Genomic DNA, 18,155 nt, shown 5'->3' with positions numbered 1-18,155 from the left:
TAGACCCTACGAGGGCATGGACCTAAGCTGACAACAAGGCACTGTGCTGGTCGTGGCTCCATAATAGTGTGGGCTGTGTTTGCATGGGATGGACTGGTCCAACTGAACCGATCATTGATTTGGAGACCATATGCTGCCATTCATGAACTTCATGTTCCCTAACAATGACGGAAGTTTTATACGTGACAATGCATCATGTCACTGGGCAACGATTGTTCGCGACTGGTTTGAAGAATAACAATTCGGACACCTAGATCGCCTGACGCGAATCCTATGGACCATTTACGGCATATGATCTAGAGGTCAGTTCGTGCACAAAATTCTGCACCGGAAACACTTCCACAACTATGGAGGTCAATAGAGGCACAGTAATGTTATGTATTTTAACTAACTCTTTAAATTATATTATATAATCACTTGTTAAATAAATTTACTGAAGTTCTTTTAATTACAGTTGGTACATATCTGTGATCTGCACCACAAATTTCTGAGCATTGACCGAAGAATAGTCCAGGTCGATTTATTGTAAATGTTCGTTGGTGTTGTTGACCAGGTGTGGCGTCAATTTTACTATAGAGGCAGAATGGCTCATTGTTTCTCCAGGGATCTTCCAACGACTTCTTGAATCTACGCCACGTCGAGGTATTGAACTATGCCGAGAAAAGGAGATCCGACACAATGTTAGCAGGTGTCCCAAAACTTTTTTCACTTCTATGTACAAGCCGCAGTTAAGTTTTAATATTAAATCGTGGCGTCAACAGATAACGTTGCCGTACTTGAAGGATTGTTTAAAGGCAAGTGGACATACGCAGCTGATTTTGCCAAAAGGGAGCGAATATTTGAAGACATGATAAAGCAAGAGTAACTTCAAAAATCGATGAATAGTATGCAATGTTTACAAAAATTCAGATACGTTTCGTTGACGTAGAACAAACTAAGGGTATGTGGAAAGAATGTAGAATGAAAATAAAAACAGTCCAGAAAAAAGCGATGGTATGTGATAAAGAAGAGATAGCCAAAGTCAGAATTTACGAAGGTATCAAGCTGCTTGAACAAGGTCACACATTTAGTTATGTCTGAAGTAAGATCTTTATGGATGGACGGATCGAAGCAAAAATCAGAGGAAGAACTGATGAAATAAAAATTACCTTCAACGACAGCAAGAATAAAACAAGAACTGCCTTCAACAACAAGGACAAAGCACTAGCGCTGACAATAGGAAAGGGAATTAACTGAATTAATTCGCGTGTTGATGTTAAAGCCGCATCTCGAAATAAATTCGGTACGTCTACTTACGAAGTGGTTCTCAAAAGCGTGAATGAGAAGAGAAGCATGTTGACGCCAGTGTTCAGAAGAATGATGGAACTTATTGGCCATCTAATGAGACAGTGAGGACTCCAGAACGTAGTAATATTGGGGTATGTTAGTGGAACGTGACCGAATGCTAGAAATAACCAAAGTACATAGACCAAATTATGAAAGATTTGGGTAGTAAGACCAACATAGAAATGAAGAGAAAATCTAAAGGACGTAAGGAACGGAAACTTCTGCCAAATTAACTGCCTCCAGTCACTCCTCGGGCTAGTTATTACAGGGAAGGCGTAATTATAGGAACCAGAAATGTAGGGCAAGACTGTAATGGTATGGTACAGAGAAACGAAACTAAGAGAAAGGCAGGAAATATGTAACCATCTTTTTTAGCTTATACATCGGTTTGCAGTGGAGTACAAGCTGTTATGAGAGTCCCAGATAGATTAAAGACGTGTGCCAAGAGGGGATCGGTCCCAGACCTTTGCCATATGAACTGTCCACATACACCTCACAGCCTCGTGCCAGCAGTGCCTCGTGCTACTCTGGAAAGTCAACAGTACGTCTCCATGTCAGCTATTTACTTTGCTAGTAGTACTGCTCCGAAGGGAGTCATGTCGGAGGACGGTGTGTCACAGGTTTTGTTTACAGCATAAATATTTCGCTCCGCATCCTACTGCTCGCTGGCTGATTAAAACAGTGTGGTGGGCTGGGGCTGAAACCTTTGCGCTTCCCTTGTGTTGGCAGCCCTGTTACTGTGTAAACTACCCGTGCACTCAACGTGAACGAACTCACCGCTTGCATGAATCAGTGCTTCTCTCTTCAGAAGGTACATCAGTCAACGTCCACTATCCGATGAAGTTAACCGGGTCGCTCAGCAGGAACGGTCAATATGCAGCGGTATTAAACAAACGATCATTTGAACCAAAAGCTTCATATGGACATGTGTCCTTTTTCGCATGGTTTAAGAGACAAAAAACATTTACTGTACATTGTTATTTATTTTTTGTATTACTCAATACGTTGGTATGTACGAGGTGAGACAATAAAGTAATGCGACTGATGTGAAAAGAAAAATGTTGCTTACCTTTTTAGTCAAGTTTAGTGTTGTCTCCTTCAAAGTAGTTTCCTTCTGATTGCACACACTTTTTCCAGCGCTTCTGCCATTGATGGTAACATATCTGGAACTCATCTTCCGCAATATCCTCCTAGACCCTCGTCACAGCTTTTTGGACATCTTGTGTTGTTTGAAAATGGTGTCCCTTGACCGCCGTTTTGACTCTTAGAAATAGAAAAAAGTCGCACGGAGCGATATCTGGTGAATAAGGTGGCTGTGGTAGTACTGAAATTTGTTTTGAGGTTAAAAATAGCTGTACTGAGACAGAAGTTTGGGGTGGCGCGTTATCGTGATGAAGAATCGAATTATCAGCAGTGTTCGCACGGACACGAAGAACTCTTTTACGAAGTCGTTCAAAAATTTCTTTGTAGTAATATTGGTTAACTGTTTGTCCAGGAGGCGCCACTCTTTATGAACAATTCCATTGGAATCAAAGAAGCACACAAACCTGCATTTCACTTTTGTCTTTGACATGCGAGCTGCCTTCACTAAACATTTTATGCCAACGAAAAACTTGAGCTCCTGACATAACCTTCTCTCCAAAATCCTTCTGAATCTTACCGTGAGTTGCCATCGCGTTTTCACCCAATTTAACGCTAAATGAAATGGCATACCGTTGGCGCTATATTATGTGGTTCCTTTTCCGTGACGAGAGACACAAACTCGTGTTAACATATTACAGCACAACTCACGACTGTGCAGTTGCATCGATGTGCCGCTTGGACAAGAAGCGGCTTATAGACCAACGTCAAAGATATTGTGCCTATGCAAGCCTGCAGGGTTGCCACATCTTGCAAAGAAAATCAGTCTCATTAATTTATAGTCGCACCTCATACAACAGTTCGCGAAGATTAAAACGTGTGTCTTACAAATTATCAAATAATACGTGCAGAATATCGGCATTTGTTAGTAACAGGGTTACGCTGCACTTTTTCAACATTGTGTTGGTATTCCTGCAAAGATTGTTGAGCTAAGCGTTCAGAGGGAATATGAGAACTTGAAAGAATAGCTGTTTCATGCAATGTGCTGACAATTCTGATAAATATTCGTGATTAGGCATTCTAAATGTCCGAAGGGGCTGACGGTATTCTTCTACAGCAAAGGGAGCACTAACATCGTAGAAGCTGTAAACATACACAACATCAGCATACTCTTCAATACTGCAGATGTGTGGAATTTCAGCCAGCTTGTGAACGCTATCAGTCGTTCGCATTACTACACTTGCAACACACCATGGACAACTGCGCGTTTAATGTGCTATCTTATTGAGAAAAGACATTCCGAGCAAACAGGCTGAACGTAACGAGGTAGGTTGGACAGAATAAAACATCAAAGAGATTGTGTAGGTAAGACACATGCGTGCGCGGAACTAGCTCAAAACCAAACGCACATTAAATGTTTTCTAGCTCGGAAAGAATTCGGAATAGGGGATTTGTCCATACGAGGTTGTGTGCTTCAAATGAGCGTTCCTATTGTATCGTAGGACAGCCTGTATTTTTAACACATTAGAAGGTATTTCGCTGCATCTCTTACGGATCTCCTCTAACAACTACGTACGCTTAGCCATGCCGCAGATTTCGTTTCAGGTCTAAGATTTTTGGGTGAAAGTTTGCTAACACCGCCAACGAGACTAATGAATACATATCTCTCCCCGATGTAACATTCACCGCAACCTTTAAACATATTCCGTCATCAATGTAACAGGGAAAGTGTCAGGGAAATAGATACGAACTCTCGAAGCTTGTTATGTCTTACACAAATGTTACAGTGGTGCAGGCAGGGAAACATTTCATTTCGAAATCCTAACAATAATTCGAACATTTTTTTATCCCATCGAAGTGGCTGGTTGCTGTTTTTCTTAAAAATAATCAAATTTCTCAGTGTAATCTGCTCTGTGACTTGCTTCCACATTCATCGTAATGATAAGTATCCAATGTTAAGCGCATTGTCAGAATGAAGACGTATATGAGCCATCTATAGGGCTGAGGGGTGGTCCTCCTCACAACAATAACTTTTTTGCATTTACATTTTATTTGTGCAAATCGTTGCATCACAGTACCGTCGATAGGTGGATGAACGCACCGTATTTACGTAGATGGCAATGCTGTCACGCTGGTTTCAAATGGCTCTGAGCACTATGGGACGTAACATCTGAGGTCATCAGTCCCCTAGAACTTAGAACTACTTAAACCTAACTAACCTAAGGACATCACACACATCCATGCCCGAGGCAGGATTCGAACCTGCGACCGTAGCGGTCACGCGGGTCCAGACTGAAGTGCCTAGAACCGCACGGCCACACCGGCCGGCCCTTTGTTTCATAATTCATATTTCTCAACAGCACAGGTCACAAATGAAACAAAATTTCAGTATCAGTTAATTGTTTTTGGTGCACTGAATACATAATGTAACTTTCATCTGGTACAAACTGTCGGCATAAGGACTGACGCAGACGATTTCACAGCTTTCGCACTCAGGATGCCACATAATTGTGACTTATTTAGTTTCAAAGTAAGAAAAAGATCCTTCACTTACATATGTTGATCGAAATAATGTGGCACATTTGCGTATTCGTTCTGGAGACTTGGAAACGTCCTGTGGAAAGCAGTGACACCGTTCTCGACGGTTATGAAGTAAAAGGATTTCTCTTGAAAACGGGATTTACATTGCAAATCAGTCAGTTACGTTTACACATCCGCAGCGGCCATTTCATCTGACTGTCTTAAAAACAGCTTGAAAACGTGTGTAAGATTTGCAGTATCCTCAAAACGTTTGAAAAACTATTCTTTTAATTTTTGCAGGGCGACAATGAATTTCTCAAACCCCCTGTTTCCTTTAACGGAAGTGAGTTTAAGGGATCATAACTGTGATTGTCAGAGTTTGCCCTTTCAACAATCCGACTGTCTTTTTAAATGCATCTCCATCAAAGCATTAATAATTATGCTTCTCACCTTGTAATGTCTTTCTCAGTTTAGCGAGCAATCAAGTCCATTTAAAATGTGAGGTCTGAAATCCATTCCAAATGTTCCAGATTTCGTACTTGCACTTCGTTTTTCTTCATTAATTCACTAAGGCAAAGTCCTTTGCAGTAATATGTAAAGTATCTATATTCTTCCTTCACTTCCATAGGAAACTGTTGCACGTGGCAGTCGATTAATGAGTGGGACTTGAGAAATTTTGCTGTTCGTACTACCAATTTGTTTATGCGTTTCATACCTGCAGTTTAGCACAACATGCTTCTTGGTGTACAGAGCAGATTATCCCATCTGTCGATCGTTATAATTTTTTGCTATTTTTATTATTAACTAAAACTACAAATTACTTCTGCACAGTACTGTAATGCCGTTTCATGCCAAATTTGCAGTACCTATTGACTGCACAATGACATAGCGTATTCTCATCCCTCTCTCATATCATTCCCATTCATTTTTAAGGTCTTGTGGCGATAGAACACTAGACTGCAACTTTTCGTGCAGACGGCCACTGCAGCTATGTACATTCTTCATACCACAAACAAACAGCGAAAGGTAAACAGCAGTGACACCACGTTTCTGCGAGGCAGGCTCAGTGCATCAACCCCCACATAGGCCGCATTGTATACACAAACACAGCGGCTACCAAAATTCGCCGGGATGTTTACGTGCGACTGCCATGTGAAATCTGCAGTGTCAGCCTCAGCATGCATGGCGCACATGTCGTCGCTAGCGGTGCTTCATTCGCGGGCGCTACTTCACGTCCGATGACCAACTGTTCGCCGAGCACGAAACAGGTATCTGTCCACCGGCCGTGTTCTTAAGAAGCTGCTGGTCAGTAATGTTCATCCCAGGAATGCTGCTGCCAACCTCCCGCCAGTCGGGATCCTGGGAGCATCCATATCACGAAGCAGGGCGGCGAAATGTCTAGGGGTCACCTAGAGTGAAGAACTGCGAGCTTGGCGCCCCACATTCGTGACGTCAGTGGCAGAGGCATAAGTCATCTTCGCGCTCTATACCCACTGCTTAGTCACGATGTAACGCTGAGCCTAACAGTGGTTCGACCAGTACTGGAGTGCGCAGCCGTGGTGTAGGGAAAGGCAGCAGAAATATTCACCGCAACGCTGCAAACGGTCCAGAACCGAGCCCTGAAGACCACTCTCTCTCCGATCGTTTCTCGAAGACACCGGCATTCGTCTCCAACAGGACTGACTCCGGATCACCACAAGGTCCTTCTACGAGACGGCCGGTTAATCCTGCAAAGGGTTTGTCCGCGATCTAGGCCACCAACCTCACCACAGGAAGACGGTACGATGGCCGGACCTGCATGAGATTAATTTTTATTCTCGCTGCAGACATAGGATATCATCACCCCCTCAGCCCAGACCGATTCATACAGATACGTTTCGTTTCTTTCTTCCCCACAGAAACTGCATAAGAATGATTGCACTGCTCAACATGCCGAGAAAGGAAAGCTCGCCGATGCAATGTCGGTTTGCGAGTCAGTTCCGTTCGCTGAGCCAACTGGATCCATCGCGGGATCCTGAGATCCAGCTACTGCTCCAAAAATGGCTCTGAACACTATGCGACTTAACTTTTGAGGTCATCAGTCGCATAGAACTTAGAACTAATGAAACCTACCTAACCTAAGGACATCACACACGTCCATGCCCGAGGCAGGATTCGAACCTGCGACCGCAGCGGTCGCTCGGTTTCAGACTGCGGTGCCTACTGCTCCAATCGAGGACCTATGCTTTGCATATCCTAACAATCGACAGTTCCAAACAGCTACTGCAACCGTGGAGAATCACCGTAGCATCCCCGTCATGGCAAGCCAGCTGTCACGGCTGGAGCTTTCACCTTCCACCAACCTTGGGCAGTTGGACTCTGTGCTCCTGGAACGGATTTCTTCAGGCTAACATTGTGATTATGCGTGTTTGTGTGTGCGTTCGCGGTTTAGGGGTATTAGCACCCAGAATGCGTCAAGTAATTGTTTTCACAGAGTTAAGTGCTACTGGGCTCGTCAATCATATAAACTGGCGAACTGGTGATTCGTGAGGAAATAGTGACAATCCACGAAGTGGGACTTTGAATATTCTCATCTTGTATATCCTCAGACTCTCTAGGAATCGCGTTTCTGGATACATTTACTTGTGGGTGTTTTTCGTTAGGTGTGTTCCGAAAAATTTTTAATATATATAGTAACTGGGGATCTCTTACTGCAAGTTCTGCTTGCACGTAGGTCACATCATTATGGCGACTACAAACACAGGGTTTTGAGCTCCGTCCCGTTACAAATGGCGACAACGTTTAAGGACTCTAGTGTTATGAACATGCCCGTTGCAGTCATTTAATATAAGTTTTCAAAGCTTTCTTGCCTTTTCACAGCAAAATTTCTTAGTATACGAAGCACGCTTTCTGGTTCCAGTATGGCAAAGTGGAAACAAGACTTACTGACTCAGTTTCCTCTTTCCATCCAGCAATTTCGGCAATAACAGGAGATTCTTCTGAACCCTTTCGTACATCCAGACACTAACCTACCCCAGGCAAAGACGACGCTGCCTTCGCCCATCAGGAAATTCACTGTGGAGACGGAGGCACGCCCAGCCTTCATCACAATTTTGGAGCAACACTTCGTGGCCTCCAAATTTCAAGGCGACTCGACAACAAGCTTTTCTCATTCATTACGCAAAGCAAACTCCCCGAATATTTAACTCATATGTACATCCTAATACCCTGTCAGATGTTCAGTTGAGGGCACAACTGTATCCCTATTATTCTTTGCAGAAAATCTGTAGTGCTCCTTTGCACCGTTAACATACCGTGACGTGAACCATGACACTTAGGACTCCCTCCATCCCTTCCCACGTGTACATTTCTTTGTGACAGTCCACTCAATAAACATACCGTGACGTCGTTTGAGATGCTACAAAACGTCCTGCTAACCAAATCCGAAGTCCACAGTACTTCAGCTGCTGTTGGGCCACTGTCTGTCCTGAGGACACAACAAATGTATTCGTTCCCACTATACGGTGTTCCGTCAATTTTTGCTTCAAACATTTCACCTCCTAGATCATGGTTTTCCATTTCCAGCACCCCACGACATAAATTAATGTGCCCCCTTTCCATGCAATAGTCTCTATAGCCCTGGGTCTGACAATCACAGGACATCAAATTCTGGCGAGAGACCAACTTTTGTCATTCGTATGCACCATTTGGTAGGTGATGCAATCTTCTCATGTTTATCAGTTGTATTTATTTTTGGAGAGGATACGTATCTCATGCTTTTGCACTGTTATCAGGAAGGTCAAATCTAGCATTCGAGAAAGGCAGGGCAGGTAGTGTGAGATGTTGTCAGTGTGAAGGTCCACGGGTGAGTCCCCAATAGGCTGGCCCTACTGTTCATTTACGACACGCCTCCAGCCTAGTGACCCAGTAGAGCGAAGGGAAAGTATTTTACCACTGGGAAGCCAGCCCGCTGTCGTGTTCAGATAGCGCATTCCGTAAATAAATATCTAATGGTTTCCAAAAGTAACATATTATTCTGCAAAATAAGAGCCTAGCTCGAGCGCAGTTTTTTACTTTCTTAGAGGATAGCTACTGGGTAGCAAAATACGCGACTGGTAAAAATGCTTGTGATGTCAGGAGGACAGATCGCCGGGAGAAGTTCTTTAGGAAAAGAGAGTTTCTATGCGGCGTTTTTTCTTGGTGAGATATTTGCGGAAGATGCCGTTATGCCATTGTTAGACCGAGTCTCCTCAAACTACGATTGATTGTAATGTCTTGTCTGGCGGGAAGGAAAGGTCAGGCTGTAGTATGAAGTGACGGAGTGGTATGAAGATCGGAATAGTTCGATTCGAGTCTTGCCGCTGAACGGCACCGCTTAATGGACCGCTGTAGGATGTGGTCTGGGAGTGCAGAGTTCGTGCTGATGATAACATGACAATAGCCCTGTACTTCAGGGAGACTGTTGTGAGCCGACCGTTGTGGCTGAGCGGTTCTAGGCGCTTCAGTCCGGAACCATTCTGCTGCTACGGTCGCAGGTTCGAATCCTGCCTCGGGCATGGATGTGTATGATGTCCTTAGGTTAGTTAGGTTCACGTAGTTCTAAGTCTAGGGTAAGGATGACGTCAGATGTTAAGTCGCATAGTGCTTAGAGCCATTTGAACCATTTTTGTCTGTTGCTATGGCAACTCTCTCCACATTTATTGATGAGCATTATTAGGAGTACTGGCATCTTACGACAATACTTGGTAGGAATTTAGTAATGCCATTGCAGTTATCTGTCCCATGTCCACCAGTAAGGTGGTAGCTGCCTGTGTTTCTCAGACTAACAGGTGGACATTCACTGGATTTGATTAATTAGAAGTCCACATGTCATTTGAAAATGTCGTTTGTGTCCATACGTGCACGTTCCAAAACATTTGAAATCATTATTAGACCCAGCACTTTCCCTTAGTGTAAAGCAAACATTGCAGTTTTGTAATGTTAACTTAAGATTGTGAGTCAGCCAGATGATTTTCGAGTTTGTGTTTTTAACTGAATAAATTAATGAGTTCATTTAAAGTTTGTTTCTGTTCACTCTATCAATTTATCTGGCATTTTTTAATATTTTGCAGTTGTCCACTTTAGGATCCACGATTATGGTTTTATTAGTTAACCCGTTTGCACACAAAAATTAAGTTTAGGTCTGAAAGGTGTGTCTGTCTGGTAATAACCTGTTTCAGACAGACATGGGGAGTGTTACAAATTGTCTTTGTGACAAAACCACAATCGTGTACATGATATTGAACTCAAATAGGTGACGTGGCCACGAAATGTGCTTGATCTGAACCAGATGGAACACATCTAGGGCACTATGAGCGACAGAGTAGTGTCAACAAACCACCGGACCATAACTTAGTGGAATTGTTTGACGAGTGCACCGCATACAAATGGGATATGAATCACCAGTCTACCACAAACCATACGGAATACCTAGGTGCTGGCAGCCAATTTCGGAGGAATTTGACGATGAACAGATGCAAGATGGAATAACTTAAGAAAGTAATAGTCGCACTAGGCAGGAATAGTCATTGTGCAAGAAAACAATGGATGGAACATGATAACGTACATTTCGTTGTGATAACAGACACCTAAATACAAGTATCATTATGGACACCTATCCCTTGCCAAATATTGCAGAAACCTTGGATCATTGAGGGCAATGCAAATATTTCTCAGTAATGGATCTGAAGAGAGGCTATCACTGGATAGATGTTGCACCGTATGATCGAAACAAAACAGCATTTTTGGCACCCTGGGTAGACTGCTAATTCGGAAAAATATCATTCAGATTAAAAAATGGACTTGCAACGTTTCAGAGATTGCTTGATGGAGTATGGCTCTGAGCACTATGGGAGTTAACTTCTGAGGTCATCAATCCCCTAGAACTTAGAACTACTTTAATCTAACAGGTTCGAATCCTGCCTCGGGCATGAATGTGTATGAACCTGCGACCGTAGCTGCCGCGTGGCTCCCGACTGAAGCGCCTAGAACCACTCGGCCACCGCGGCCGGCGCTTGATGGAGTACTCAGTGGGTCAAAACCATGGCAATGCTTAGTGTATGTGGTGCCACAATCCATCCGAAAACCTACCAAGAACTTGTCCACGTTACGCAGAATCGCAGCTCTTGCGATTCGATGCTGGGTTAGGCCGCTATTAACGAGGTCGTCAAAATATTTTGAGATATTGGTGTGGGCAAGTATATTTTCTATGATTTCTATGCTCGTCCGAAGAGTGTCAATGTACCGCTTCTCGCCCTCCCTGAAATAAGGGTAAAGGAACGGACAAATAGGTTATGCCGCAGTTGTTGTTGTTGTTGTGGTCTTCAGTGGTGAGACTGGTTTGATGCAGCTCTCCATGCTACTCTATCCTGTGCAAGCTTCTTCATCTCCCAGTACCTACTGCAACCCACATCCTTCTGTATCTGTTTAGTTTATTCGTCTCTTGGTCTCCCTCTACGGTTTTTACCCTCCACGCTGCCCTCCAGTACCAAATTCGTGCCCCCTTGATGCCTTAGAACATGTCCTACCAACCGATCCCTTCTTCTAGTCCAGTTGTGCCACAAACTCCTCTTCTCCCTAATTCTATTCAATATCTCCTGATTAGTTATGTGATCTAAGCATCTAATCTTCAGCATTCTTCTGTAGCATCACACTTCAAAAGCTTCTATTCTCTTCTTGTCCAAACTATTTATCGTCCATGTTTCACTTCCATACATGGCTACACATCATACAAACTCTTTCAGAAACGACTTCCTGACACTTAAATCTATACTCTACGTTAGCAAATTTCTCTTCTACAGAAGCGCTTTCCTTGCCATTGCCAGTCTACATTTTATATCCTCTCTACTTCGACCATCATCAGTTATTTTGCTCCCCAAATAGCAAAACTCCTTTACTACTGTAAGTGACTCATATCCTAATCTAATTTCTTCAGCATCATCCGACTTAATTCGACTACAGTCCATTATCCTCATTTTGCTTTTGTTGATGTTCATCTTACGCCCTCCTTTCAAGACACTGACCATTCCGTTCAACTGCTCTTCCAAGTCCTATGCTGTGTCTGACATAATTACAATGACATCGGCGAAGCTTAAAGTTTTTATTTCTTCTCCATGGATTTTAATACCTACTCCGAATTTTCCTTTTGTTTCCTTCACTGCTTGCTCAATATAAAGATTGAATAACATCGGGGAGAGGCTACAACCCTGTCTCACTCCCTTCCCAATCACTGCTACCCTTTCATGCCCCTCGACACTTATTACTGCCATCTGGTTTCTGTACAAATTGCAAATAGCCTTTCGCTCCCTATATTTTACCCCTGCCACCTTCAGAATTTGAAAGAGAGTATTCCAGTCAACATTGTCAAAAGCTTTCTCTAAGTCTACAAATGCTAGAAACGTAGGTTTGCCTTTCCTTAATCTTTCTTCTAAGATAAGTCGTAAGGTCAGTATTGCCCCACGTGTTCCAATATTTCTACGGAATCCAAACTGATCTTCCCCGAGGTCGGCTTCTACTAGTTTTTCCATTCATCTGTAAAGAATTCGTGTTAGTATTTTGCAGCTATGATTTATTAAACTGATTGTTCGGTAATTTTCACATCTGTCAACACATGCTTTCTTTGGGATTGGAATTATTATATTCTTCTTGAAGTCTGAGGGTATTTCGCCTGTCTCATACATCTTGCTCACCAGATGGTAGAGTTTTGTCAGGACTGGCTCTCCCAAGGCCGTCAGTTTTCTAATGGAATGTTGCCTAATCCCGGGGCATTGTTTCGACTCAGATCTTTCAATGCCGTGCACCTAAGATAATGCCGCAATTCATGCACTGAAAGTGAACAGATTTTACCCGACCGCATTCCTCCGAGTTAATCAGACAAGTGTATGGCTTCAAGATGTATGAGAAGAAGGCGGTAACTGAGAGTGGTGTGGAGGGCCTACTCACCGGCTGGCAGCACCTGGAAGACGCAGGGCTCGGCCTGGCGGCCTACGGCGTTGCGCGCCCAGCACGCGAGCGTGCCGTAGTCGCGGTCGGAGGCGGGGGCGTAGCTGAGTTCGCCCGCGGCGGGCCCGCTGGCGTTACCGAGGCGCGCGGGCGGCACGCCGAAGCTCTCGCCGCTGTTGTTGAACTGCCACTCGAAGGACACGTCGTCCGCCGGGTCGGCCGCCACTCGGCAGCGCACGCGCACCGCCTCGCCCAGCGAAGCGCCCACCAGCAGCGGCTCCTCGTGCGCGCACACCGGCGCGACTGCCAACACGAACACAAAGTGATCCACCACCTCTCCGAGGTAAGGAAGGGAACAGTCCAAAGAATTTTACACCAATCGCACTGCTCTGTCGCTTTTACAAACTGGTAGAGAGAACGATTTTAAACCGTCTGTCAAATGTTATTTGAGCCATGGCGGCTGGGGTTTGATCTATCGAACGTACCGCGTATAATATTATCGCTGCATGAGGAAAGAGAGAAGTGGCGCCCCCTCGTGGGGGAAGTCGGCGAAGCACCTGTGACAGTCGAGTAGTTGGATTTTGCAGGGCGAGCAGAAACAGTGAGATAGGCAGTAGTGCGCGGAGCGTGAAGCCGTGTCTACCGACGCAGTGTGTGGTGGCGAGAGGAAAGTTTATGGTGGATTTACCGTTTGCTTCTAGTGACTACATTCTTGTCTCTATGGCTCTGTGACTGATGTGATGCCATTGCGAGCACAGTTGGTTTGGATATAAGCAGCATTTTGTTCTCAGTGTTCATCGTTCTGGCGATTACTGAGTGTGCTTGCCGTTGTGGTGTATTTATTGAGCAGTGTGCTTTGGACGCTTGACCTTACTGTTAGGAGTGCATTGCGTAAGGCCGCGTTTATCCTGGGAGGACTTGTGTTCTGCATTTAAAAACTTAGTCGTTGTCAGTCACTGAATTGCAGAAATGCATTCATACTTCTCTGCTTAAGTGTTACTGTTTTACGCCCCTCTGAATGCGAAAATGATAAAGGGCCTTACTATTACTGCCCTTCTCGTGTGTTGTGGTTGTGTTTTTCAGCCACGTAATTTGTGCGTTTTTTGTAACTAAGCGATGTCTGTATCTGATTAATGTTTCCCTGTGACATTGAGTGTTTATTTTGTAACGAACACTGTTTTAGATATTTTAATCGGTGTGTTGCAGGACAATCCTATTTGTGCCTCGCAAGTGGAGAGCGGAGGCGGTTTATTGGCCATGACGATGTGTTGGTAGGTCCATTTCACGAGTCCATAACAGTCACCAAGAGATTTAGAATTGGTTTGTTGTGTTAAGATAATACTCCTTATTTTAATCGAAGTGCGCTCATGCAGGAAGTTTATGTGGTTTTGCGCAGATTGCGCGGTATGTTTATATGACCCAGAATTCACTGTGTTAAGTGGTATCCTCTGAGGTGCTGGAAGTAGTGGATAGACAGCTATTTTGGACACGTTGTATATGCAAATAATTTATGTCCTTATTACGTTGGTGAGTTGCTTGCTATTTGTGTCACAGGCGGTGCTAATTTCATTAATTTCGCCACCGGTCTTCGCAGAGGCTGCGGGAGGAACCGACCCACTGTGGCAAGCAGTTACGTAGTCGCGCCCGCCCACCGTAGCCGGCGTTGTTTACTAGCCCGACGCCTTCCTGTACTTGGAGGCTGGAGCGTGTTGACTGGTTTCTTACGGCTTGCAGTCTGGGAAACCGTGCCTTTGGTGTACACGTGGAAGACTTATGTTTTGCTTCCACTACCTCGGAGTGGCTCTATGTGGGTAATGAGAACGACTTACGTTGTTGGTAGCTCAGGCCGAAAGTGGTTCATTTGCTAAACAGAAGATGTATATGCATTTCTTTCCCATAATTCTGTAAACGTGTTTAGGTGGTTGTGTTTTTTTTAAGTCAATTGAATTGTTGTTCAGAGGTTACTATGTATGGCCATTAACTTATGCAGACATGTAATAGCAAGGATGTGTGTTGAATTCTGGTTTCAAGTTGTGTTGATTATGTGGGGAAATTGCTTTGAACAGACATTTAACTAATTAGTAAACAACTGAATGCTATTTGTGAGTTGAAGTTTATTGTGTTCATAAATATATTATTTTTAGTAGTTCACTTACGCAGTTAGGCGATTTACAAGGCCTGTTGTGTTGTTTCCTTTGAAAAGTATTATCAATGTTATTAATAAAGAAGTGTGTTGTAAAAAAATAAACAGTGAATGAAGTGCCTCAAATCCCTTTGGTCCACACCTTCCGTCATTCACCCTTGGGTGGTATTAACAAACCGTGAAAGCCCATTTCATTATTGATACCTTGCTTATACCTCAGCGACCTCGATTCCGCATGGAAGAAGGTTTTGAAGCCCATAGGGTTACAGGAGTGGTATTCGTCAACGTGACAGCAGCGTACGACACCGACAATTACCAGTTACTGTTGGACAAGGTCTACAATCTAACCAAAGATTTCAGCCTCAGCAGGCTCATCGTCAATCTTCTGCAGAAGCGAACGGTCTACCCGACGGGAGGCCCTAGCCACACGACATTTCCATTTCCATTTTCTGCAGAAGCGAAGGTTCTTCGTTGAGCTCCGAGGAAAGGAAAGCTGATGGAGTCTACAGAAAAATGGGAAGAGTGCAGACTCCAGTTCTGTTCAATGTACACTATGTGATCAAAAGTATCCGGACACATGGCTGAAAATGACTCGTGGCTCTCTCCATCGGTAATGACGGAATTCAATATGGTATTGGCCCATCCTTAGCCTTCATGACAACTTCCACTCTCGCAGGAATACGTCTAATCAGGTGCTGGAAGGTTTCTTGGGAAATGGCGGCCCATTCTTCACGGACTGCAGCACTGAGGAGAGGTATCGACGTCGGTCGGTGAGGCCTGGCACGAAGTCGGCGCTCCAAAACATCCCAAAAGTGTTATATAGGATTCAGGTCAGGATTCTGCGCGGGCCAGTCCATTACAGGTATTCTATTGTTGTGTAACCACTCCGCCACAGGCAGTGCATTATGAACAGGTGCTCGATTGTGTTGAAAGATGCAGTCGCCATCCCCGAATCATTCTTCAAGAGTGGGAAGCAAGGAGGTCCTGAAAACATCAAGGTAGGCCTGTGCTGTGATAGTGCCACGCAAGACAACAAGGGTTGCAAGACCCGTCCATGAAGAGCACGACCACAACATAACACTACTGCCTCCGAATTTTACTGTTCGCAATTCAACCCTCTTCAACTGTCGGTGGTCTCTGTCAGTCAACAGACGAGATCAGCCTGTACGCTTCTGTGCTGCACGTGTCCCTTCACGCTTCCACTACACTATCACATCGAAACAATACGCCTATGGATGTTTAGGAGTGTGGAAATCTCGCGGACAGACGTATGACACAAGTGACACCCAATCACCGACCACGTTCGGAGTCCGTGAGTTTCAGAGCGTCCCATTCTGCTCTCTCTCGATGTCTAATGACTACTGAGGTCGCTGATATGGAGCACCTGGCAGCAAAATGGACCTAATAGGAAGAACGTATGTTTCTGGGGGTGTCCGGATACTTTTGATCACATAGATAAAAATGTTCAAATGTGTGAGAAATCTTATGGGACTTAACTGCCAAGGTCATCAGTCCCTAAGCTTACACACTACTCAACCTAAATTAGCCTAAGGACAAACACACTCACACCCACGCCCGAGGGAGGATTCGAACCTCCGCCGGGACCAGCCGTCACATAGATACTAACGACCAACACATAGTCCCCAACTGCAGGAGTTTCTTGTAAGCTGATGATCTCGCTCTAGCAACCCAAAGCACAAACTTCGACCCAATAGATATCACCCTAAACAGTGCTCTTAATTATATGTCAAAATACTACAGAGTAAATCAGCTTAAAAAAAAAACCATCAAAAACACAATTGTGTGCTTTCCATCTGAGAAACAAAAGAATCGCTCTGAGCACTGTGGGACTTAACATCTCAGGTCATCAGTCTCCTAGAACTTAGAACTACTGAAACTTAACTAACCTAAGGACATCACACACATCCATGCCCGAGGCAGGATTCGAATCTGCGACCGTAACAGTCGCGCGGTTCCGGACTGAAGCGCCCAAAACCGCTCGGCCACCACGGCCGGCTGAGAAACAGGGAAGCCACCCGCAAGTCAAAAGTAGAATGGTCAGGGATTGAATTGGAACAAAGTGACAGTCCAAAATCTTTAGCAATATTACTTGACAGATCTCTGACGTTCAAAAAACACTACATGAATTTCTAATTAAATCCCTCCTCCAGGAACAACCTAGTGAGAAAACTGGCCAGATCTCAATGAGGCAGTCAAGTTGAATCCACGCGAACTTTTGCAATGGCATTATACTACTCCACTGCAGAGTATGCCTGTCCTGTTTGGTATAAGTCAACATATGCCAGACGGGTGGATATTGCCCTAGAAGAACATGCCGAAATATAACAGGCTGCCTGAATTCAACTCCAGTCGAATGGCCCTACCACCTTGCAGAAATTGCACCACCTCCCGTTCGATAGCAGCAAACAGGGAAAGAACGAAACAGGAGCAGGAAAAAATAGCGTTCCATGCACGGGCAACAATCGTACCCACAACGACTAAGATCAAGGAAAGGTTTCCTCAGAACGTCGGAGAAATTAACAACCACTGATGAAGAAGCCAGGGTGAAACTGTGGATGACTGAGGCATGTCACATGTGGAAAAGATTTCCAGTATCTTTTGGTCAATCTGGAAGTCCTTGAATAGGCATGGGTTAACCTGTCAAAATTGGGATGCACTGAAGGAAACAAAACCCAATGTGTCTGTGGGGAAGAACAGATAGTTCGACGTATGCGCCAGTGTCGACTGTGTCCAGCTACCTGCGCGGAAGATGATCTTCACTAGTCAACGGGAAATGCATTGGAAGTGGCAAAATTTTGGTCAAAGATTATATAAACTGTGTTGATCTGTCAACAATTGTATAAAATGTGTTTTATATATGTTTCTGACACAAGAATAATAATAATAAACTCTCCGAGTTCTCCTCAAATACAGTGTGATCAACGAATCACCCCAAAACCCCCTAATTTTAGAGGCCTGACCTCAAATACAGTATGATCAACAAATGGCCTTCCGATTTGAAAGTAAAGTTGCCTGAGAACATAGATCGACAACTGGATGAAACAAACAGTTTATTAATATGAAAGCTGTAAGAATTTTATACAAAGGTTTCGAAGGAGTTGTTACA

The 18,155-nt window shown here is 44.2% G+C and overlaps 1 protein-coding gene across 1 annotated transcript in view; it reads right to left on the bottom strand.

The window, feature by feature from the left end:
* The window catches only part of LOC126482181 (hemicentin-2-like), an 865,734-nt gene that overhangs the window by 124,090 nt on the left and 723,489 nt on the right, over positions 1-18,155 (bottom strand). Inside the window, exon 10 of the mRNA XM_050106159.1 lies at positions 12,886-13,188. Within this exon, the coding sequence (XP_049962116.1) occupies positions 12,886-13,188 (303 nt within the window). The remainder of the gene's footprint in view (positions 1-12,885; positions 13,189-18,155) is intronic.

The sequence above is a fragment of the Schistocerca serialis genome, chromosome 5 (genome assembly GCF_023864345.2).
Source record: "Schistocerca serialis cubense isolate TAMUIC-IGC-003099 chromosome 5, iqSchSeri2.2, whole genome shotgun sequence".
NCBI lineage: Eukaryota > Metazoa > Arthropoda > Insecta > Orthoptera > Acrididae > Schistocerca > Schistocerca serialis.
The sequence above is the reverse complement of the archived record's forward strand: the minus strand, read 5'-3'. Positions and strand labels throughout refer to the sequence as shown.